Source organism: Mirounga leonina, unplaced genomic scaffold (genome assembly GCF_011800145.1).
Source record: "Mirounga leonina isolate KUSES-001 unplaced genomic scaffold, KU_Mleo_1.0 Mir_115, whole genome shotgun sequence".
Lineage (NCBI taxonomy): Eukaryota > Metazoa > Chordata > Mammalia > Carnivora > Phocidae > Mirounga > Mirounga leonina.
This window is the reverse complement of record NW_023270268.1, coordinates 35,077,679-35,103,576: the sequence shown is the minus strand read 5'-3', so window position 1 is coordinate 35,103,576 and position 25,898 is coordinate 35,077,679. Positions and strand designations below refer to the sequence as shown.

General features: G+C 39.0%; 1 protein-coding gene and 1 pseudogene across 2 annotated transcripts in view; both read left to right on the top strand.

Annotated features, from left to right (window-relative positions):
• The window catches only part of RBP2 (retinol binding protein 2), a 59,818-nt gene that overhangs the window by 13,056 nt on the left and 20,864 nt on the right, over window positions 1–25,898 (top strand). For both annotated transcript variants that reach the window (XM_034995817.1, XM_034995811.1), the window contains one exon: window positions 23,693–23,813. In XM_034995817.1, the coding sequence (XP_034851708.1) occupies window positions 23,741–23,813 (73 nt within the window). In that variant the 5' untranslated portion in view covers window positions 23,693–23,740. The remainder of the gene's footprint in view (window positions 1–23,692; window positions 23,814–25,898) is intronic.
• Window positions 15,121–16,531, top strand: LOC117999379 (annotated as a pseudogene).

Genomic DNA, 25,898 nt, shown 5'->3' with positions numbered 1-25,898 from the left:
TCTTATCCTTTCTCTTATTAATATAAAGTATTATGTTGATTATTTTGCAAATATTGAACCACCATTGCATCCCAGGAATAAATCCCACCTGATTGTGGTGTATAATTTTTTAAATATACTGTTTGATTCAATTTGCTCATATTTTGTTGAGAATTTTGTATCCAAATTCATGAGAGATATTGGCTGATAGTTGTCTTTTTTTGTGGTGGTTTTATCTGGTTTTGGTGTCAGGCTGATAGTAGCCTCATGGAATAAATTTGTAAGTTTTCCTTCCTCTTGCATTTTTTTGGAATAGTTTGAGAAGAGTGAGTATTAACTCTTCTTTAAATGTTTGGTAAAATTCACCTGTGACACCATCTGGTACTGGACTTTTGTTTTTGGGGAGTTTTTTTAATATTACTGATTCAATTTCATCGATGGTAACTGGTCTATTCAAATTTTCCATTTCTTCCTGCTTCAGTTTTGTAGGTTATATGCTTCTAGGAATTTATCCATTTCTTCTAAGTTGTCCAATGTGTAGGCATATAGTTTTTTATAATATTCTGATATAATGATTTGTATTTCTGTGGTGTTGGTTGTTATTTCTCCTCTTTCGTTAGCAATTTTGATTATTTGGGTCCTCTCTCCTTTTTTTTTTTTTTTTTTTTTTTTGTGAGTCTTGCTAGAGGTTTATCAATTTTGTTGATCTTTTAAAGAGCCAGCTCCTGGTTTCATGGAACTGTTCTGTTGTTTTTTTAGTTTCTACCTCATTTATTTCTGCTCTAATCTTTATTATTTCATTCCTTTTGCTGGGTTTGGGATTTGTTTATTCTTCTTTTTCCAGCTCCTTTAGGTATAAGGTTAGTTTGTTTATTTGAGGTTTTTCTTGCTTCTTGAGGTAGGTCTATATTGCTATCAACTTCCCTCTTAGAACCATTTTTGCTGCATACAAAAACTATTTTTAAATGACAGAGCTATGGTTATTTTATTACTGAAATTTTTCAAATGGACTGATGAGAGTTCATAATAATAATAATGTGGGAATAATACAACTGAGAAGGATATTTGTTTATTTGGTTAGTGGTATACAAAACAAATATAATAAACCTGTTCTCCCAAAAGAAACTTTAAACAAATGTCTCTTATACCATCATTAATCTACTTGCTAAGAAGCCAGTGGATGCTACATCTGACTTATCAAATTGGATGAATATACTTTTATATAGGGAAAATTCTTAAGATAGAACATATCATAATCCTTAGATATAACATGTATATAATATATGAAGAATATCAAATAAAAAGATTCAGTAAGTCTGGAGTAAGGCCTAGACAACTGTATATCTATACAACTTTATAATTAGGTCTAATATGCTTTGAGACCCACTGACCTAAAAATTACTTGATTCATATTTTTTTAAAAAAGAAAAAAAGCCTGTGGCTGTCAACACTTTAAACAATAATTGAAATGTGCTGTAGCTCAGTATCATCAAACAAAACACTGCCAAGACTCAAATAAATAGCGGGAAGTTCAACAGTACTATTTTTATAAGACTTTCAGTCAGTGTTTCCCCTAAGTTTAAACATATACAGAAAGCAAGGCATTGAAAAATCTCCAGGGACTTCCCATAAAGCATAAAATTTCAGAAATATTTATATTAATAACATCTTACCTATACAAATTTAACCTGGGGAAGGCTGAGCATTTCTTCTGATTTAACAGCTCTTCCCATGCAGCTCACCAAACCTGGTTATTTCTAGCATCCCTTTTTATAAGGTAAAAGAACAAAGCTTTGTGATTTTTCCAGGAACCCTCTGGATCTCAAAGACTACTTTCAGTGTAAAAGATATCCTGCAAGTTTTGTTTATTTTCTTCTATATTTCAGACCTGATTTTTGGAAGGCAAAAATCAAGAGTTGTCAGAGGAGATTTAGACACTTGATTAAGACAGGATCATTGGTGCCTGAGAAACAATACTTGGTTGCTTATTGAATCAAGGTGACAATAAAATATTTAAAAATAAATACGAGGAGGGAACAAGATTGTAAAGAACCTTAGCACTTTCATATGCAAGGAATCTCTTTTTTTTTTCTCTTTCTTCTCCTCCTCCTCCTCTTTTTCTTCTTCTCCCTCCTTTTTGTAGTTAAGAACATAAAGTCAACATGGAGAATGTAAGAATATTCAGGCAAGTCACAGAATCTTTGCTTTTTAGGCAGAATGCACAGAAAGTAAATAAAGTAGCCAACTTTCTGGCTTCCGCAGGAGTGTTCTGATTGTAATACTGAAAGTGCCATATCCCAGGAAACCCTCACTTCCAGGCCAATTAGGAATGTGGGTCACTTTAAAAAGAATAGCCATTTGCGTTGTAGGTGAAGACATTAATCAGAAAATCAAGGATGCAAGTCCATCAAGAGTGAGAACTTTGCAAAAATTCTAACACATTTCATAGCTTAGAAGACTAAGGATTATAAACCAGGATAAGAAAAATATACTTTCCAAGTTTTTTCCCTTACCATACTTTTTCATACTCTGGTTACACTTTTATTCTAATACAGATCAAAGGGTCCATAAGTTCAAAACTAATTCTGTAATAATATTAAGATGCTATTTTTGATAGCATGCTATGCATTCACCACTATCTTCAAATTAATATATTAGTATTTTAAATATTTCTCAGTTTTGATTTTTAATGGAGTAAATATAAATAATTGTAACCACATAAATCCCAAGAACCACTGCTTATGGAAAAGCAAAAGCATATTCTTGGTTGTATTTCTCTGTCTTTGCTCCTAGTGCAGTTGCAACCAGTCATATTAATTATAACTTTTCACTGAAATAATTAACTTCTATTTCACAGAGAGCAGATAATTGAGAATTTTCTGTCATACTGAAGCATTTTAGCAGATTAGCAGAGTTCATAATACAATTTTTTACAGTCACATGCATTCCTGTGCAGCAATAATAAGCACATTTATTAACATGACTCATTGCTATAGTTTCTCTTTTAGCATATTAAAAAAACAAAATTATGCTTAGTAATCAATGTGTCAGTGCTCTATCCTACTTAGAAAATACCTAGATATCCACTGGTTACATAATAATTAATCTAATTTAATATCATCTCACAGTTTTTAAAAAAAGCTGTTGAAATTAAAAATTTGTCAGAATAATGATTTGGTTTAGTCAAACACAAATTTATATTTTTCACAATCTTAAGCATTATGTAGGAGTAATGTTAACTTATTTGATCAGCAAACCTGTAAATGTCTAAGAAAAACATACCTACATAGAAAAAACTGCTTATATTATGCTTAACAGTGATAAGTCAGAAAAGACAAAGCTCTTTTTATCAAACTTACATTAGTAAACTGGTCTTGTTTGCCAAATATTTACTTTAATTATGTGAATTTCGATTCTTAAAAGTTTTCTGGCTTAGCTTCAGGAAGAATAATTTTAGCATATTTTTATATCAATTTAAAGTATTCAAAGTTTAATTAACTTATTTGGGGGGATTTTATATAGGTACTTAATTATTCTATAAACAAATCAGAACAAAACTCCTTTAATCTAAAAGACTGTAATCTAATTTATATCTTCCAGAAATAGGAAAATACACCCAAACACATTGAAAGGTAAAGCCTTTCCAAATTACAGACAGAGAGCTTATAGCTTCAATTCTATAATTTTAGTCACAGGTCACATGACACAGACAGAAATTTTTTTTTTTTAAAGATTTTACTTATTTGGCAGAGAGAAACAGCGAGAGAGGGAACACAAGCAAGGGTAGTGGGGGAGGGAAAAGCAGGCTTCCTGCGGAACAGGGAGCCCGATGCGGGGCTCCATCCCAGGACCCTGGGACCATGACCCGAGCTGAAGGCAGACGCTTAACAACCGAGCCACCCAGGCGCCCCCAGACAGAAATTTTTTTGAAAATCACCATTCTGTGTATCCAAGAGAGCTGTTCTCCTTCATGATGGGAATGAATTTTTTTATTAATTTGTGTTCCAAATAGACAAACACATAAGCAAACAACAACAACAAAAGCAAACAAAAGGACTAATAAACCAGATTCTCTGTCATCTCTCACCCAGTAAAGAATAGGTATCTATCATTTATCTACAGAAACCACCAACTGGCCAGACCATCAAGCCAAATTCCCAGTTATTGCTGTCACCAATGAAGTATAACTGATGGACTTTATAGTGAAAAAAACCAAAATGCAAAATTGATGGAGGGGAAAAAACCCAGAGAATGCAGAGTTGGCAAAGTTAAAGTTCTATTGACACTTGGGATTCACCTAGGAGACAAAAAAAAAAAAAAATGTGTCTTGTCTTAAGCTGCTCATGAAGCATACTTGTCTGGGCACACAGTCTACCTGCCTCTGTCAGGTGAATCTATAGTGCTTCTCAGCAGAAACTTCAAAATTGTTAAAAGATAATTTTTTAAAAGATGAAACCATAACTCTCATACAAATATAAAATGAACACTGAGCAAAGATTTTAAATTAACTCACTAATTGATGAGGGAACCAGTAAGATGTTACACCTGGTTCAAATGATGATTTGACTTAAAGAGATTTATATTCTCTATTGGACAAAACCTATTTGCATTGCCATGGTCAGGAATCAATTGCACAGCTATACACTGGAAACAACTGCATCACAATCAGCTCTACAAGTTAACTTCTATCTCTACAAAATTGAAACATAGCCAAAGACAACCTGAATGGGTGGGCTAGACAGAACACCCACTGATATTGTTTTGTTTTGTTTTGCCCATTTAAAAACTTTTCACAACTTTTCAGAAAAGAACAAAGATGGTATAAATCCACAAAAGTGAAAGAGCAGTTGAGTAATGGGAAAAATGGAAAAGTGTTGGATGAGTACTTAGCAGCGTAGGAAAAAAAACGCTAAGTATCATAAAGGAGTATGCCAATGAGAAGCCATCTAATTTACCCATAGAACTTTCTGTGGGACACAGAAGTCAGAAGCACCAAATGCCCCAGAAGGTAGGAATTATTTATTTTATAACTGGAAGTTTGTACCTCTTAGTACCCTTTATCTATTTCACCCATTCCCCCACCACCACACCCATCTCCTCTCTGGCAACCACTAGTTTGTTCTCTGTATTTAAGAATCTGATTTTTTGTTTGTTCATTTATTTTGTTTTGTTTTGTTTAGATTCCACATATGAGTGAAATGATATGGTATTTGTCTTTCTCTGATTTATTTCACTTAGCATATTACCCTCTAGGTCCATCCATGTTATCACAAATGGCAAGATCCCATTCTTTTTTATGGCTGAGTAATATTTCATTGTATATACTCACTTTATATATATATACAATATATATATTCCATATCTTGGCTATTGTAAATAATACGGCAGTAAACACAGGGGTGCATATATCTTTTCAAATTAGTGTTTTCGTTTTGGGGGAAGGTAAATACTCAGAAGTGGAATTACTGGTTCATGTGGTGTTTTAATTTTTTGAGGAAACTCCATACTGTTTTCTCTGGTGGCTATACCAATTTACATTCCCACCAACAGTGCATGAGGTTTCCTTTTTCTCCACATCCTCACCAACACTTATCATTTCTTGGCCTTTTGATACTAACCATTCTGACTGATGTGAGGTGATATCTCATTCTGGTTTTTATTTGCATTTCCCTGATGATTAGTGATGTTGAGGATCTTTTTATGTGTCTGTTGGCCATCATACATCTTCTCTGGAAAAATATCTGTTCATGTCCTATGCCTATGTTTTAATTGGATTATTTCAGGGATTCTTTGATGTTGAGTTATTTAAGTTCTTTATATATTTTGGATATTAATTCCTTATTGGGATATATCATTTGCAATTATCTTCTCCCATTCAGTAGGTTGCCTTTTTGTTTTGTTGATGGTTTTATTCAGTGTGCAGAAGCTTTTTATTCTGGTATAGTCCCAATAGTTTATTTTTGCTTTTGTTTCCCTTGCCTGAGGAAACACCTAGAAAAACGTTCCTAAGGCCTATGTCCAAGAGGTTACTGCTTCTGTTTTCTTCTAGGAGTTTTATGATTTCAGGTCTCACATTTAGATCTTTAATCCATTTTGAGCTTATTTTGTGTATGGTGTAAGAAAGTGGTCTAGTTTCATTCTTTTGCATGTGACTGTCCAATTTTCCCAGCACCATTTATTGAAGAGACTTTTCCCCATTGTATATTCTTACCCCCTTGGTTATAGATTAATTGACCATATAGGTGTGGGTTTATTTCTGGGCTATCTATTTTATTGAACTGAACTATATGTCTGTTTTTAATGCCAAACCATAGTGTTTTGATTACTGCAGCTTTGTAGTATACCTTGAAATCTGTGATTATGATGCCTCCAGCTTTGTTCTTCTTTCTCAAGATTGCTTTGGCTATTTGGGGTTGGGGACCTTTGTGGTTCCATACAAACTTATAAAAAGCCCTTTAAATCAGTAAAAAGTCTAGCAACCCAATTTAAAATGAACAAAGAATGTGAAAAGGTGGACAAAAGTTCACAAATATTTGAAAATATGCTCAATTGTACTTAGAAGAAATCCATTTTAAAACAACAAAATACATTTTTACAAGCCTATCTGATTAACAAAGATTTTTAAAAGTTATTTGTTAATACACAGGGTTGCCAAGAATGTGAGGAAACAAGAACTCTCATATACTGGGACAACCTATTAAAAACCACTTTGACATTTTCTGTAATGTGTACAAAAACATATGCACAAGATAGATCAGAATTGCACTGTTTATAATTATAAATAACAGTAAACAACCCAAATAACCATCCACTCAGGACTGGCTAAATTAATTATGGTACTTGGAAGGAGTTGGATACTATACAGAAGTCAAAAAGAGTAAGAAGGCTCTCTGTGTATTAATATGAAAATTTGCTAAGAGAAGCAAAAAAGAAAAAGTGGATCCAAGTTTGTTCTATTCTATATTTTGGATAAAAAAGTAAGAAGGGAAAAATATCTTCATATTTGATTTTATGTGCATAAAGAAACTCTGGAAAGATACAAAAGAAATTTACACAAATGGTTTCTTGTTTAGCAGTAGCTGTAACAGCACCAGGAACTGAACCAAACTTTCACTGTGTATTTTTTCATGCTAGTTCAATTTCAAGCCATGTGAATACGTTACCTATCCAAAAATGCAATAAAATAAGAATAGATAAATAAATAAGAATGAAGTAGATCATATGTTCTGATTTGGAAAGATTTGCAAGATATATCAAATGGAAATTTCAGAAATTCTCTAGGTCTCATGGAAGAAAAGGTCAGTGGGAAAGGCAGGGACAGGTCCATTTGGGAAGGAGTGACTGATGCCAACTTCCTATCTCCTCCTGACTATTAGTAAGAGGGTGGGGGAGGGTGGGGAGGACACAAAGATTGCAAATGGGCCCCTTCCTAGGTCTGAGCCATTTGGTCCCTGTGGTCCTGGGAGGGATGAATATGACCTCCTGCTCTCCTAACCTGCCTTCTTGGCACAAAACTGGAGAAGGGGAACAATTTACATAAAAACTAAAGCATGGCCCAGTGCTGCCTGATAGTGGTTGGAGAACCACTGCACTAAATTCTTTCCAAACATTACACAATTCAATTCTCAACACTGCCTTTCTAAGTAAATATTATTTTCCTCAACTAGAAAACAAAGCCTTATAAGTCAGATAGAAGGGTGTCTGGGTTCAAATCCACATTTTTTTAAAAAAAATTTTATTATGTTATGTTAATCACCATACATTACATCATTAGTTTTTGATGTAGGGTTCCGTGATTCATTGTTTGTATATAACACCCAGTGCTCCATTCAGTACATGCCCTCTTTAATACCTATCACCGGGCTAACCCATACCCCCAACCCCCTCCCCTCTAGAACCCTCAGTTTGTTTCTCAGAGTCCATCATCTCTCATGGTTCATCTCCCCCTCCGATTTCCCCCTCTTCATTTTCCCCTTCCTGCTATCTTCTTCTTTTTTTTTTTTTTTAACATATAATGTATTATTTGTTTCAGAGGTACAGGTCTGTGATTCAACAGTCTTACACAATTCACAACGCTCACCATAGCACATACCCTCCCCAATGTCTATCACCCAGCCACCCCATCCCTCCCAACCCCCACCATTCCACCAACCCTCAGTTTGTTTCCTGAAATTAAGAATTCCATATATTAGTGAGATCATATGATACATGTCTTTCTCCGATTGACTTATTTTGCTCAGCAAAATTCCCTCCAGTTCTATCCACGTCATTGCAAAAGGCAAGATTTCATTCCTTTTGATGGCTGCATAATATTCCATTGTATATATATATATATACCACATCTTCTTTATCCATTCATCTGTCGATGGACATCTTGGCTCTTTCCATAGTTTCGCTATTGTGGATATTGCTGCTATAAACATTGGGGTGCACGTACCCCTTCGGATCACTATATTTGTATCTTCAGGGAAATACCCAATACTGCAATTGCTGGGTCGTACGGTAGCTCTATTTTCAACTTTTTGATGAACCTCCATACTGTTTTCCAGAGTCTTTGTGCCAGCTTGCATTCCCACCCAGGGTGTAGGAGCATTCCCCTTTCTCCGCATCCCTGCCAACATCCATTGTTTCCTGACTTGTTAATTTTAGCCATTCTGACTGGTATGAGGTGGTATCTCATTGAGGTTTTGATTTGGATTTCCCTGATGCCAAGCGATGTTGAGCACTTTCTCATGTGTCTGTTGGCCATTTGAATGTCTCCATTGGAAAAATGTCTGTTCATGTGTTCTGCCCATTTCATGATTGGATCATTTGTTCTTTGGGCGTTGAGTTTAATAAGTTCTTTATAGATTTTGGATACTAACCCTTTATCTGATATGTCATTTGCAAATATCTTCTCCCATTCTGTTGGTTGTCTTTTGGTTTTGTTGACTGTTTCCTTTGCTGTGCAAAAGCTTTTTATCTTGATGAAGTCCCAATAGTTCATTTTTGCCCTTGCTTCCCTTGCCTTTGGCGATGTTTCCAGGAAGAAGTTGCTGTGGCTGAGGTCGAAGAGGTTGCTGCCTGTGTCCTCCTCTACAATTTTGATGGACCATACTGTCTTGATGATAACAGCTTTGTAATAGAGCTTGAAGTCCGGAATTGTGATGCCGCCAGCTTTGCTTTTCTTTTTTTGACATTCCTCTGGCTATTCGGGGTCTTTTCTGGTTCCATACAACTTTTAGGATTATTTGTTCCATTTCTTTGAAAAAAGTTGATGGTATTTTGATAGGGATTGCCTTAAATGTGTAGATTGCTCTAGGTAGCATTGACATCTTCACAATATTTGTTCTTCCAATCCATGAGCATGGAACGTTTTTCCATTTCTTTGTGTCTTCCTCAATTTCTTTCATGAGTATTTTATAGTTTTCTGAGTACAAATTCTTTGCCTCTTTGGTTAGATTTATTCCTAGGTATCTGATGGTTTTGGGTGCAATTGTAAATGGGATCAACTCCTTAATTTCTCTTTCTTCTGTCTTGCTGTTGGTGTATAGGAATGCCACTGATTTCTGTGCATTGATTTTATATCCTGCCACTTTACTGAATTCCTGTATGAGTTCTAGCAGTTTTGGGGTGGGGTCTTTTGGGTTTTCCACATAAAGTATCATATCATCTGCAAAGAGTGAGAGTTTGACTTCTTCTTTGCCAATTCGGATGCCTTTTATTTCTTTTTGTTGTCTGATTGCTGTGGCTAGGACTTCTAATACTATGTTAAATAGCAGTGGTGATAGTGGACATCCCTGCTGTGTTCCTGACCTTAGGGGGGAAGCTCTCAGTTTTTCCCCATTGAGAATGATATTCACTGTGTGTTTTTCATAGATGGCCTTTATGATATTGAGGTATGTACCCTCTATGCCTATACTCTGAAGAGTTTTGATCAAGGAAGGATGCTGGTACTTTGTCAAATGCTTTTTCTGCCTCTATTGAGAGGACCCTATGGTTCTTGTTCTTTCTTTTATTAATGTATTGTATCACATTGATTGATTTGCAGATGTTGAATCAACCTTGCAGCCCAGGAACAAATCCCCCTTGGTTGTGGTGAATAATCCTTTTAATGTACTGTTAGATCCTATTAGCTAGTATTTTGGTGAGAATTTTTGCATCCATGTTCATCAGGGATATTGATCTGTAATTCTCCTTTTTGATGGGGTCTCTGTCTGATTTGGGGATCAAGGTAATGGTGGCCTCATAAAACAAGTTTGGAAGTTTTCCTTCCATTTCTATTTTTTGGAACAGTTTCAGAAGAATAGGTATTAATTCTTTAAATGTTTGGTAGAATTCCCCTGGGAAGCCATTTGGCCCTGGGCTTTTGTTTGTTGGAAGATTTCTGATTACTACTTCAATTTCCTTAGTGGTTATAGGTCTGTTCAGGTTTTCTATTTCTTCCTGGTTCAGTTTTGGTAGTTTATACATCTCTAGGAATGCATCCATTTCTTCCAGATTATCTAATTTGCTGCCATATTGTTGCTCATAATATGTCCTTATAATTGTTTGTATTTCTTTGGTGTTGGTTATGATCTCTGCTCTTTCATTCATGATTTTATCTATCTGGGTCATTTCTCTTTCTTTCTTTTTTTTTTTGGTAAGTCTGGCCAGGGGTTTATCAATCTTATTAATTCTTTCAAAGAACCAGCTCCTAGTTTCGTTGATTTGTTCTACTGTTGTTTTGGTTTCTATTTCATTGATTTCTGCTCTGATCTTTATTATTTCTCTGCTTCTGCTGGGTTTAGGCTTTATTTGCTGTTCTTTCTCCAGCTCCTTTAGGTGTAGGGTTAGGTTGTGTACTTGAGACCTTTCTTGTTTCTTGAGAAAGGCTTGTGTTGCTATATACTTTCCTCTTAGGACCGCCTTTGCTGCATCCCAAAGATTTTGAACAGTTGTGTTTTCATTTTCATTTATTTCCATGAATTTTTTTTAATTCTTCTTTAATTTCCTGGTTGACCCATTCATTCATTAGTAGGATGCTCTTTAGCCTCCATGTATTTGAGTTCTTTCCAACTTTCCTCTTGTGATTGAGTTCTAGTTTCAAAGCACTGTGGTCTGAAAATATGCAGGGAATGATCCCAATCGTTTGGTACCAGTTGAGACCTGATTTGAGACCTAGGATATGATCTATTCTGGAGAATGTTCCTTGGGCACTAGAGAAGAATGTGTATTCTGTTGCTTTGGGATGGAATGTTCTGAATAAATCTGTGAAGTCCATTTGATCCAGTGTGTCATTCAAAGTCTTTATTTCCTTGTTGATCTTTTGCTTAGATGATCTGTCCATTTCAGTGAGGGGGTTGTTAAAGTCCCCTACCATTATTGTATTGTTGTCGATGTGTTTCTTTGCTTTTGTTATTAATTGGCTTATATAATTGGCTGCTCCCATGTTAGAGGCATAGATATTTACAATTGTAAGATCTTGTTGGATAGACCCTTTAAGTAGGATATAGTGTCCTTCCTCATCTCTTATTACAGTCTTTGGTTTAAAATCTAATTTGTCTGATATAAGGATTGCCACCCCAGCTTTCTTTTGGTGTCCATTAGCATGGTAAATGGTTTTCCACCCCCTCACTTTGAATCTGGAGGTGTCTTTGGGTCTAATATTAGTCTCTTTCAGACAGCATATTGACGGGTCTTGTTTTTTTATCCATTTTGATACCCTGTGTCTTTTGATTGGGGCATTTAGCCCATTTACATTCAGGGTAACTATTGAAAGATAGGAATTTAGTGCCATTGTATTGCCTGTAAGGTGACTGTTACTCTATATTGTCTGTGTTCCTTTCTGGTCTTTGTTACTTTTAGGCTTTCTCTTTGCTTAGAGGACCCCTTTCAAGATTTCTTGTAGGGCTGGTTTCGTGTTTGCAAATTCCTTTAGTTTTTGTTTGTCCTGGAAGCTTTTTATCTCTCCTTCTATTTTCAATGACAGCCTAGCTGGGTATAGTATTCTTGGCTACATATTTTTCTCATTTAGTGCTCTGAATATATCATGCCAGTCCTTTCTGGTCTGCCAGGTCTCTGTGGATAGGTCTGTTGCCAATCAAATGTTTCTACCATTGTAGGTTACAGATCTCTTCTCCCGAGCTGCTTTCAGGATTTTCTCTTTGTCTCTGAGACTCGCAAGTTTTACTATTAGATGTTGGGCTGTTGACCTATTTTTATTGATTTTGAGAGGGGTTCTCTGTGCCTCCTGGATTTTGATGCCTGTTTTCTTCCCCAAATTAGGGAAGTTCTCTGCTATAATTTGCTCCAATATACCTTCTGCCCCTCTCTCTTTCTTCTTCTTCTGGGATCCCAATTATTCTAATGTTGTTTCGTCTTATGGTATCACTTATCTCTCGAATTCTGCCCTCGTGATCCAGTAGTTGTTTATCTCTCTTTTTCTCAGCTTCTTTATTTTCTATCATTTGGTCTTCTATATCACTAATTCTCTCTTCTGCCTAATTTATCCTAGCAGTTAGAGCCTCCATTTTTTATTGAACCTCATTAATAGCCTTTTTGATTTCGACTTGGTTAGATTTTAGTTCTTTTATTTCTCCAGAAAGGGTTTCTCTAATATCTTCCATGCTTTTTTCAAGCCCAGCTAGTATCTTTAAAATCATCATTCTGAACTCTAATTCCAACATCTTACCTATGTCCATATTGATTAGGTCCCTGGCAGTCAGTACTGCCTCTTGTTCTTTTTTTTTGAGGTGATTTTTTCCTTCTTGTCATTTTGTCCAGAGGACAATAGATGAATGAGAGAACAAAATGTTAAAAGGGTAACAACGACCCCAGAAAAATATACACTAAACAAATCAGAAGAGACCTGAAACCGGGGGGAAAGAAAGGGAAAGAAAGAAAAAAGAAAAAAAAAATAGAAAAAGAAAAAGATAAAGATTTAAAAAAAAAAGAATATGATCAACTATGATCAGGATGGTGCATAGATCAGTGCCACACACTAGATTTGGGGCATATTTTGGTCTGTTAGAAGAAACTGTATCCCAAAATTTTAAAGAGAGAACAACTTATATGTATATCAAAAATAAGGTTAACTACTGTGAAGGGATAGAATATGACTCTAAAAATGAAAAATAAAAAAGATTTTTTTAAAAAGGGTTGATAAGATGTTGGTTGAAAAAGGGAAAAAGAAAAATTCAAAAAAAAAAGAAAAAGAAAATTAACTTTGAAAGACTAAAGAATCATGGTAAAAAAAGCCATGGATTCTATGTGCAGTATTCCCCTAGCTCTGGAATTCTGCCGTTTTCATTGATCAGTAAACTTGATCTTGGCTGGTGGTTCTTGCTGATCTTCTGGGGGAAGGGCCTGTTGCCGTGGTTCCCAAATGTCTTTGCCGAGGCAGAATTGCCCCGCCCTTGCCCGGTCCAGGCTAAGTCATCTGCTCGGGTTTGCTTTCAGGAGCTTTTGTTCTCTGCAAGCTTTCTGTACAGCTTTGGAGGATGAGAGTGAAAATGGCAGCCTCCCAATCTCTGCCCTGGAGGAGCCAAGAACTCGGGGACCACTCCTCAGTGCACCCCCAGAGAAAAGCAGTCAGTCACTCCCCTCTCTCTGGTCTCCAGCTGCACTCCGTGCTCACCCGGCCTGTGACCCAGCGTTTCTATTCTGGCACACAACCCCGTGTGGAGTCTCCAAACCTAGCAGATCCCTGCGGTGCGCTCCTGCCCTGTTCCTCCCTGGGGGAGGAAGGGGAGTCTCCCTGGATCTGCCGCTTGTTGGGTCCCTGCTGGAAGAGCAGTGGCCTGACTGTGCCGCGGATCACGGTTTATGGCAACCCCAAGCTGAGAGCCCACTCCTTGGCTCTGTCTCTGCAGCCAGCTTCCCTGCTCTGATACCTGGGAGCTTTGCCACACTCAGGCACCCCTGGTCTTCCTGTGACCCCAAGGGTCCTGAGACCACACTGTCCCAGTGAGGGTTCACCCCCTGCTTAGCCACTGGAGCGACGTGCCTCAGCGGAGCCAACTTCTAAAAGTTCCAATTTTGTGCTCCACAGCTCTATCACTTGCTGGTTGTGGCTGATGGAGGCCCCTCCCCTGCCATCTATCTTCCCAAATATCACCTTGGATTCACTTCTCAGCGCATCCTACCTTCCAGAAAGTGGTTGCTTTTCTGTTCAGAGAGTTGCTGCTATTCTTTTCTTTGATCTCCTGTTGAGTTCATAGGTGTTCAGAATGGTCTGATCCCTATCTAGCTGAATTCCTGGGACCAGATGAAATTTAGGTCTCCTACTCCTCCGCCATCTTGCTCCTATTCCCCTCAAATCCACAATCTTCTATCAGCTGTGTGACCTTTGGAAGATACCTAACCTCTCTGAACCTCATCTTCATCATCCTCATAGTGGACTTTGGTGACACTCCCTCTCTTGAAGGGTTGCTGAGAGTTAAGTGAAACAAGCCAGGACAAGTGCTTGGCACACTCAACAAAAGATCATGTTTGCTATTCTAATTATAGGTTAAACCATTTATTGGAAACAAAACATTGTATAATAAGAAGTTTTGAATGGGCACATCTTCATTGATTTTAACACATTAGATGGCATTTGATAAATGGTGGGAGAGAATATGGACCAATATCTTATTGATTAAATCACCAATGTTTTCTTTTAATTTGAGATCTTAAAAAGAAAGATTGCTGGTAGCTTACAGCATCACTAGTAGTAGTCAAAATGCTTCTGCCCTTCCTTCACAGAGTTTACAGAAAATTGGGGCTTCTGCTGCAGAAATGCCTTCCCCATTTACATTTAACACTAGCAATCTTCATTGCACAAATATTTGTTTATTCCTCATCTACAGTGTGCTAGGTACTGAGGATATGGCAGTAAACAAAACAGGAGAAAGACAGTAAATAATCCCCTAATCTCAAGAAAAGGGACAATAAGTAAACAGATTTTCCCTAATCTAAGAAATGTCAGAAATTCATTAGGTCTGGTGGAAGAAAAGTTCAGTGGGGAGCAGTTTCCATCTGGCGGGATTGCCAAGGGCATCCCAAGAATTCTTGGAAGAGAGACAGGGACAGCTCCCTTCGGAAGAGGTGGTCTAGAGTGACTCACTCTTGCCAGCTCCCTACATCTTTCCAACTGTGGTAAAAGTGTAGGTCAGGGTAGGAAGGACAAAGGGATTGAAAATGGACTCCTACCTGAGCCAAAGCCATTTGATCCTTGTGGCCTTGGGAAGAATCAAGGTTTGTGACCTCCGGCTCTCCTGGAATGCCTTCTGGGCACAAAAGTGGGAAAAGGGCACAATTTACAAAAACTCTAAAGCAAGACCCAGCTCTGTGTGGTGGCTGAAGGAACTCCAGGTCTCCTTCCTCTTGGAGACTCTGGCAAAGACAAATCTGATGGTATCTAGTTCCCGTAACAAACACAGGCCAGTCATGCAAGTTGCAGGGGCATTAACCAAAATTAGGGGAAGGAGTGGGCCCTGGGGAGAACCTGCATGAGAATCCAGCTGATGCCATTTGTACGGTGGCTGAGCCTAGAGAAGCAGTGGCATCCCCTATAGAGGACAGGTTTCTGAGCCCAGACTCACCCACCTATGTCCTGTACAGGGACAGAGCAGAATGGACTGATATAGATCCAGTGCCATAGAATGAGGGCCCCAATTCAGTGGTCTAGGTCATTTATTGTGAAAAATTTAGAGATGTTTATGATTATTTGCAGGCATGATGAAAGAAGTGAATGAGCTTTTAAACTAACCAGAGATGCTATTGAGTTAAATGCAGCCAATTATACACTGTGGCATTTTTTGAGAGTGCTCTTAAAGTCACTTCAAAAGGATCTACATGAAGAAATGAACTACATCACTGCAATAATTGAGGAACAGCCCCAAAACTATCAAGTTTGGCATCATAGGCAAGTATTAGCAGAATGGCTAGAAGATCCATCTCATGAGCTTGAGTTTATTGCTGATATTCTTTTTTTTTTTTAAGATTTTATTTATTTATTTGACAGAGAGAGACACAGCGAGAGAGGGAACACAAGCAGGGGGGAGTGGGAGAGGAAGAAGCAGGCTTCCCGTGGAGCAGGGAGCCCAATGTAGGGCTCAATCCCAGGACCCTGGGATCATGACCTGAGCCGAAGGCAGACACTCAACAACTGAGCCACCCAGGCACCCCTATTGCTGATATTCTTAATCAAGATGCAAAGAATTATCATGCCTGGCAACATTGACAATGGGTTATTCAGGAATTTAAACTTTGAGATAATGAGCTGCAGTATGTAGACCAACTTCTTAAAGAGGATGTGAGAAAGAACTCTGTCTGGAACCAAAGCTACTTCATAATTTCTAACACCACTGGCTACAGTGATCATGCTAGATTGGAGAGAGAAGTCCAGTTCTCCTTCATTTGTTCACTCATTAAAAGAACATCTGCATGCCCATCATGTCTCAGGCATCGGGGATACAGCAAAGATGAAGACAGCCCTTAATCCTGCCCTCATGTAATGAATATGACAATACTTAGATGAACTCTATAATGACAAATTTACAGACACTATAGTATACCTCTACTTCATAGTACGTTAAGTTTCTTGAAATATTGTTGCTACTACAGATCGAGAAGAAATAATATTTCATAGTGTCTAGGAAACTTTTTTATTTTATTTTATTTTATTTTATTTTATTTCATTTAAAAGAAGATTTTATTTATTTGAGAGAGAGCAGAAGCAGGGGAAGCAGCAGAGGGAGAGGGAGAAGCAGATTCCCCACTGAGCAGGGAGCCTGATGTAAGGCTGGATCCCAGGATTCCGGGATCATGACCTGAGCCAAAGAACAGATGCTTCACCAACTGAGCCACACACGCATCCCTGGGGCCCTTTAGATAATAGTCCCCAGAGGCCAGGTTATCATCACAGGGTTTGGAGCAGGATAAGTCTTTGTTGCAGGGGCTATCCTGTACATCATGGGATGTTTAGCAACATTCCTGGCCTTTATGCCCTATATCAGTAGTAACCCCCTCCCTCCTAAGTTAGAACAAACAAAAATGTCCCTATGGCCAAATGTCCTCTGTGGGGCAAAACCATCCCCTGTTGAAAACTACTGCTTTAGCATACAAAAAGCTGTTATAGGAGCTAAAATTTTCTGAAATGTCATGAATTTCTACATTAATATCCATAAACGTTAATAGTCACCTCTTTTCTGGAAAAAAAAAAAAAAGTCTACTTGGTCTGATGTAAGTATTGCTACCCTGGCTTTTTTTCTTTTCTTTTTTTTTTTTTTCCACTTCCATGTACATGGTATATGTTTCTTCATCCCTTCAACTTTGAATCTGTATATGGCTTTAGGTCTGAAGTAAGTCTCTTGTAGGCAGCCTATAGATGGGTCTTGCTTTTTTATCCATTCAGCTACCCTATGTTTTTTGATTGAAGCATTTGGTTCATTTACATGTGAGGTCATTATTGATAGGTATGTACTTATTGCCAATTGTTAATTGTTGTCTGGTTGTTTTTGTGTTCTTTCATTCCTTTTTTCTTCTCTTGCTCTCTTCCCTTTCTTGTCTGATGGTTTTCTTTAGTGTTATGCTTGGATTCCTTTCTTTTTATTTTTTATTTTTGTATCTATTATAGGTTTCCTATTTGTGATTACCATGGAGTTCATATATAACATCTTATGTGTATAGCAGCAGTCTGTATTAAGTTGGTTGCTGAAGTTTGAACACATTCTAAAAGCACTAAATTTTTACTCTCCCCTCCATGTTTTATGTATATGATGTCATATTCTACATCTTTTTATTTTTTGTATTCCTTGACTAATTTTTATAGATATAATTGATTTTTACTACTTTCATGTTTTAACCTTCATATGGCTTTATAAGTGATTAATCTACTACCTTTATTATATGTTTGCTTTTGACAGTGACATTTTTTCCTTTCATAATTTTCTTCCAGTTATGGTCTTTTTTTTTTTTTTTTCCACTTAAAGAATTCCCTTACACATTTTTTTGTAAGGATGGTTTAGTGATGATGAACTCCTGTAACTTTTGTTTGTCTGGGAAACTCTCTCTCTTCTCCTATTCTGAATGATAACCTTACTGGGTAAAGTATTCTTGCTTGTAGGTTTTTTTCTTGTCAGCACTTTGAGTATATCATGCCACTCACTTCTGGGCTGCAAAGTTTCTGCTGAAAAATTAGCTGATAGCCTCAGGGTTTTCTTTGTATGTAACTGTTATCTTTTCAAATTCTCTGTTTATCATTACTTTTTGCCATTTTAATTATGTGTCTGGTGTGGACCTCCTTGGGTTCATCTTGTTAGGGGCTCTCTGTGATTCCTGGACCTGGATACCTGTTTACTTCCCCAGATTAGGGAAGGTTTCAATGATTATTTCTTCAAATAAGTTTTCTGCCCCCTTTCTCTTTCTTTCCCCCTTCTGGGATTTCTATAATGTGAATCTTATTACACTTGATGTTGTTGAGTTCCCTTAATCTATTCTTGTTTTGTTTTGTTTTGTTTCTGCTCACCTTGGTTGCTTTTTATTACCCTGTCTTCCAGATCAGTGACCCATTCTTCTGTGTCCTCTAATCTGCTGTTAATTCTGTCCATATTTTTTATTTCAATTATTGAATTCTTCAGCTCTGATTTGTTGGGGTTTTTTTTCTCTCTCTCTCTTTGAAGTTCTCACTGAGCTCATCTACTTTTCTGTCAGGTTCAGTAAGTATCTTTATAACTATTACTTTCAATTCTTTATCAAGCATATTGCTTATGTTGTCTCATTTAGTTCTTTTACTGTGATTTTGTCTTGTTCTTTCATTTGGGACATATTCCTCTGTCAACTCATTTTGTCTCTCTGTGTTTGTTTCTATGTCTTATGTAGGTCAGCTACAGCTCCTGGTCTTGAAATTAGTGGCCTTGTGAAGAAGAATTCTTGTGGTGCCCTATAATGCTATCCCCTCTGGTCACCAGCACCAGGCACTCCAGGGGTATCCCCTGTGTGGGCTGCATGCACCCTCCTGTTGTGACTGAGCCACAGTTGCCTTCAGCCCAACTGGCTGCAATAACCTGCTTTGCCTGCTATGGGCACACTGGGTAGGGTTTGGTCCCTGTGCTGTTGAGAGGTCTGTCTGATGTCACTGAGGACTTCTCGGTGGGTGGGGCTGGCAGTCAGATTAACTGTTTGCACTTAGCCTCTTTGCCACATCTGCAGGCATACCAAAGGTCAGGGCTTGCTCTCTGGGCAGTGAGGTAATAGGCCCATCTGCTATACTGCAATGCTGGTGTGTAGTGTTATTTTCCTCCCTCCCCAGGGCAGGAGTCAGTTTGGAGTGGCACCATTCTTGTCCAGAGCTACCTCTAGAGTATCACAGGGCAGGAGCTGCTTTGGAGGGATGCCTGCAGAGGCTATCAGTTTGAATAAGGTAGGTTCTGCAGGGGAGCACAGGACCAGGGCTCATGGTGCTAGTGAGGTAGATAGAGAGTATTACTGCTAGCTTCCACAAACACCAGGCTATCTAGGCTGGAAGAAGGGAAGAGAAATTCTTTTCTTCTTAGAGATATCTCCTGAAGGTCCCTGCCTCTCCAGCACATGTTCTAAGAATAGTCAATAAATCATGACTACCCCAGCCACTTTTCAAACTGCTTTTTCTGTGCTGTGTCTTGGGCTGAGTTGTTTATTATGCTGGCTTTTTAATGGAAGGAACTCAGTTTCCTCTCACCCTCCAATTCTCCCAGAGTTAAGCCCACTGATTTTTTAAGTTCCTGAAATTAAGCTCTGCAGGTTTTCAAAGCCAGATGTTATGGGGACTCATTTTCCCAATGTAGGTCCCTAGTGCCAGGGGTGCCTGGTACTGGGTCTGACCCTCTCATTTCTCTGTGTTTGTGATGTCCTTCCCACTTGTGGTTAGTCTCACAGGAAGAGTTTTGTTCCCAACTGCTTCTCTACCTTTCCCACCTTTTCAACATGGCCTTCTCTCTAAGATTAACTGTGAAAGGTCTGTTCTGCCAGAGTTCAAGTTATTTTCAGAGTTATTTGTATAGATGTAGCTGTTAGCTCTGTGTGCCCATGGGACAAGCTGAGCTCAGTATCCTCCCCTGACATCTTCCTGCCTCCCCTCAACAATCTGTGTTTTAGTTAGCCCTACAGGTAAATCTGACACTTGCTAGGATTTGAGAACCACTGCTCAAGAGGTTCCTCTTGTTTTTCAGGTAATATTTAAACTTATATTTCTTACAAACATCTAGTCAATCAATAATTACAGCCTCTTTATCACACATTTACTTCATATAAATCAGGTAATTTCCCATGCAGGTATAATATGGGATTTTAGTTTGGGTTGCTACTAATTTTTTTCCAAAACCATCATGAATGAATGCATGAATAAAAATGATTTCATTAATTTTTTATTAAAATTTAATTTATATAAATTAAAAGGAACAGATATCAATTGTAGAGTTTTAGTTTTAACAATTGTCATACAGCTACCACCTGCGATAAGGAAAATCTGTGTCCTAAGATGGCCGACCAAGCCAGCAAGAGAGTCCCAGTCCTTGCCCCAGGGCTCTTCTGGGTTATTCTCCCTGCTCTGCTTCCCACATGCACCAATCCAGGTTCTTCTCCCTGCCCCGTTTTGCGCACACACCAAAAGTGCCACATATGTGGAAGCAGAAGTGTATAAATTGCCCCCTTTGTTTGAGTTTGGGGCTCAGACCTTTGGAGATCACTCTTCTCTGAGCCCGCCAGTGTTAAGTAAACCTCCTATCCTCCAAGATCTCCAGGTGCTGCTTGGTTCTTCCATCAGGTGATCCAGTCCAGGTTCCATAACACCTGAACTATAGAACATTTCCATCCTACCTCCCCAAGAAATTTCCCTTGTGCCCTTTCCTATCCCACCTTTTCTTCCTGTACTCACAAAATCATTGATCTATTTTATATCACTGTAGATTTTTTTTTTCTGGAGTTTCCTATGAATGGAACCATGCAGTTTATGATCTTTTGTGTCAAGTTTCTTTCCCTCAGCATAATATCTATGAGATTCATTCATGTCATTATGTTCCTTTTTACAGTGGAGTAGTATTCTATTGTGTGAATATGCTACAATTTGTTTATCTGTTAATGTGTCAATGAATGTTTGGGTTATTTCCAGTCTGGGGCTATTATATCTGAAAGTATTTTAGTTTTTAAAACCCTCATATTTTAATGAAGTTTGTTGCGTTTAGAATTCTTGGTCAAAAGTCTTTCCCCTCATCATTGCAAGATATTGTTCTATTGTTGCCTTCCATCAGAACTGTTGAAAAGTCTGATATCAATCTGATTATTGCATTGTTTATTTATAGGTAATCTATGGTTGTTTTTGTTTTCTCTGGAATATTTTAGAATTTCATTTTTATTTTGATGTTCTAAATTTCCACCAGTGTGTTCTGTGTTACATACATTCAAAATAATTTCCTCAGTTCTATCATCCAGTTTACTCAGTCTCTCTTCAGCTGTGTTTAATCACTATTTAACCCACCTATTACCTTTTACATTTTAATGACTATATTTTTAAATTTCTATGACTACTCTCTGGTTATTTTTCAGTCTATTTTTTTAAAATGTCATTTAATCCTTTTTAATGTGTTTAAGTGCTTTTAATTTTTTTTGCTCATTCTAAACATACTTATTTTATAGTTTGTTACTGACCATCTTTATCATCTGAGGCTCTTAAAATTCTAGTTTGTATATTTCTGCTGATGTTGCTTTTTTGTGAATTTTCATGTGTGTTTTACAATTTTGGATGAGCTCACATTTGGCTGACTTTATCACAGGAAATTCTGGTTGGCCTGGTTGGCCTGGTCTGTCCCTCTAGACAGTTTTCACATTTACTTCTTTCTGGAAGCCTATACGTTTTGCAAGTTCAGGACTCCAGTTATTTATTTATTTATTTATTTATTTATTTATTTATTTATTTATTTATTTATGAAGATTTATTTTTTTATTTCAGAGAGAGAGAGAGAGAGTACACAAGTGGGGGTAGGTGGAGACAGGCAGAGGGAGAGGGAGAAGCAGACTCCCAACTGAGCAGGGAGCCCAATGTGGGGCTCAATCTCAGGACCCTGAGATCATGACCTGAGCTGAAGGCAGACGCTTAACTGACTGAGCCACCCAGGTGCCCAGGACTCCATATATTTAATACATTGACTAGCAGGAAGCATAAGCTCAAACCAGAGGCAGAGGCAGAGGCAGGGCAAAACTTCTTTTTAACTCACATAGATCCCAGGCCAAATAGACAAACTTTCTTATTGTCTCTGGGCAGATCTGGGTATTTCACACTCTCACTGACAGAGTAGTCTGTCCAGTGTTTTGGTTTTATGCAAGCATCTTAGTTTCAACTTCCTGCCTGACACAGGGTGAATGCCCCCACCCACCCATTAAAATTCAGATCTCTTGCTTATTGAAATTAACAACCCCATTTTTGCCCCCAACGATCTCCCCCATCATGTCAGCTTTTTATTATTTTCTTGCAAAGGAGGCCTATGGGAGACTCAGTTGGGAGTAGGAGGGGCTATGTGGAAGTCCTTGAATCTGAATTGCCTACCTTTCTTTTTTTTTTTTTTTAAGATTTTATTTATTTATTTGACAGACAAAGACACAGCAAGAGAGGTAACACAAGCAAGGCGAGTAGGAGAGGGAGAAGCAGGCTTCCCGCTGAGCAGGGAGCCTGATGCGGGGCTCTATCCCAGGACCCTGGGATCATGACGTGAGCTGAAGGCAGACGCTTAATGACTGAGCCACCCAGGTGCCCCAAATGCCTACCTTTCCAAACCAGGAGGCTAAATGCTCAGTTTGCAGCAGCTTCTAGCTGGACATCAAATAATGAAGCCTAATGCTTCTCATCTGTCCATTTCTTCTGCCTTTACTCATTTTCTCTTTGTGGGAAGTTGTCCTTTACTCTTCCCTTTATCCCACACTAGTTTTTTGATAGCAGGTGGGCCATTTTTTACTGTGTGTCTTCCTGACTCCAGTACATTTACTAAAAAATAGATGTGCTACTTTACATCCCCCAAACCACACACAGACAGAACCATTTGCTTAGATTTCACAACATATGAATACATATATTAGAGCTCCAAAGTGCCATAATCAAAATTGGCCTCACCTTTGGGGACTCATAGTTTATCCATCTCAGCCCACACCTCTATGCTTTAGAGTATAGTGGCCCCTACTCAGGCCTCATCTCTCAGAACTATGCATCAGAGCAGTAATCCAACCCATTTTCTGACCCACTGGGACAGCTAATTTGGGGAACAGCCTGAACCAAGAGTCTTTGTCCAAATGCAAGCTATGCCCCCCACTCTGGTCAAGGTGATCCTCAGCTTGCTCCTGGGGTCTTGAAGCAGAGTCCCACTGCCCCTTTGTCTCCCATCTGGCCTCCTTCCAGATATGGCTTGCTTTTAGTAGATTGGGCTCTGCCCAGTGTGGGGTGAGCACTAGGTATTGATTTTCCTCAAGTGCAGGACAGAGTGTTCACTGTGGGGCCAAGGGCTCTGTGGGAACCCAGCCAGCCAAAAAGTTGCTGCTCTGAGGCCCTGCATGTGGAAGAGATCACTGGGACACCCATGCTGGCCATGTTGGACTTTGAGTGCGGGTTGCTCATAGTCCTGCTGAACTTTGCAAAGGAAAGTTTTTTGGGGGTTGGGCTTATAACCTTTGAAACTGTTATCTCAAAGCCATAAACCTGGTCCACTGTACTATAAAAGTAGCTCATTTCAACATGTTCTCCCCGCAGCCTCCTTGACATTCAACACTCACCCACACTGAACCAGAGGCTATCACCATGACGAGGGACCAGAATGGAACCTGGGAGATGGAGAGTAATGACAACTTTGAAGGCTACATGAAGGCCCTAGGTAAGGGGGAGATGAGGGGTGAGGGAAGGAGGGGAACTTTGGGAGAACTGTGGTCGAGCCCTCCAGACAGTGCCACTATGGAGTTCAACAGATCTGTGTGCAAGCCTTGCTCCTTATTTGCTAGCTATGTAATAATAAGTAAATCATACAAATTCTCTGAAGCTCAGATTCCTCATCTGTAAGTTGGGAATAATAGTAAAGGCACAAATCCTCCTACCAGAGCCCCAGTCCTGCTGTGCTGAGTAGTTTAGCACCCCGAGTGGACAATAGAATGGAAAACTGATTCTGTACATGGGAAGATGGTCTGGAGCTTAGTTCAGAAGTATAATTTTGAACAAGATCATACAGGTGAGGAAACCAAACCAGAGGGGCAGCCCAGTTAAGGCTTGCTCTCTAACCTTGACCAATTTTTTAACCTTCTAGAACCAGTTTCGTCATCTGCCAGATAGGAATTTTCTGGCCTGGGTTTCCTCACAGCATGCTTGCTGTGTCCAAAGAGAGAGGAGGCAGAAGCTGAATGGCCTTTTATGACCCAGGCTCAGAAATCATACAGCATCACTTCCAGTGTATTCTATTGGGTTGAGGGAGTCATGAGCTCACCTACATTCAAGGGAAGGGTACAGAGATCCCATCTCTCAGTGAGAGGAATGTCAAAGTCACATGGTTCGAATAGCAGGTAGGATGAGAAGTATTGTTGCAGCCTTTTAAGTAAATGCAATCTGTTACCCATAGGACAGTGGGTGATTCCATCCCTTGGGTCCATAGCAATAGAACAACAGGAACAAGATGTAGGTGTGGGGTGGTGGAGGGGGCTACTGTACACAGGTCACTGAAGGCTTCCTAAGTGCTCAGTGCGGTTTTGAAGGATGGAGGGAATTGCTCCACACAGAAGTGGAGTCAGGCATGACTCTGCAGGCATGTGCAAAGGCCAGGCCAGTAAGAACGTGGTGTTGGGCAGAGTGAACAGAACAAGTTGTATTGCCAGGAAGTGAAGTGCAAGGAGGGGATGAAAGAGAGTCAGAAAGGTGACAGGTCAGATCTTGAAAGTGGTGTGCCACCACGTGTGGACTTAACCCTACAAGGAGAGGAAGGGTCTGCAGAGGAGAGAGAAGCCACCAATGCTCACTCTGACAGCCAGGGGTGAATAGATCTGCAGGGACTGTCAGAGAAGTGAAGAGCTTGTTGCGATGGCCCTGGGAAGATGGTAAGAGCAGTGCCAAGAAGGTGGACAGGGTGAAGTCTGGAGTGGAAAATAGACTAGATTTGGTGACTGGGTGGGGACAGGGCAGGGAAGGAACCTAGAAAATGAAACACCATCATATAACTTTAATCAGTGAAGATGTGGACATATAATGGAAGGTGTGTGTCCTAAAACTGCTCAGTTAATGTTCAATTTAGAAATCTAGGAATTCTTTAGTCCACAAATTGTAAATATTAGGGAAGATCCAATTCTTTTCTTTATTTAGAGAAGAAGGTGGGGGGCCATCTTCTATGAAGAACATCTTTTCATTTAAATGAACGTGCACAGATTTAAAAGAGCAGAGGTCGCTGCAAAAAGTCCTAGTGGGTCTCTGGAAAATTCTACCAGAAAGGAGGTAGGCTTAGAGGCTGAAGTCAGCCAGCTCCCCCCTGAATGGTCTCTGCCAGGAAAGGTTTCCTGAATACCCACAATGTTCCAAATCCTGTCCTGACTGTTTAAGAGCCACAGTCCAGCTTCAGAGGTGAGCACATGCCACGATAAGCGTTATCAAGCCATGGTAAGCATCTTGCCAGAACTTTATATACATTATTTCATTTAATTTATTCTATTTCAACACACGCGTTGAGCACCTCTGACATGCCAAGAACTGTTCTAGGCACTGGCAACATGGTGGTCAACGACGTGACAAGTTCCTTGTCCTCTTGGAGTGTACATGCAGGTGGCAGCGAGAGAAAGTAAATAGTTTAAGATAGTGGTAAGTGCTTTAAAGAAAAGAAAAAGGGCCTCTTGAGTGAAGAGCGTTGGGTGGTCAGAGAAGGCTGTTTGAGGAGGTGACAAGCGAACCAAGGCTAAATGTCAAGAAGTGGAGTCACAGGTACAGGAGA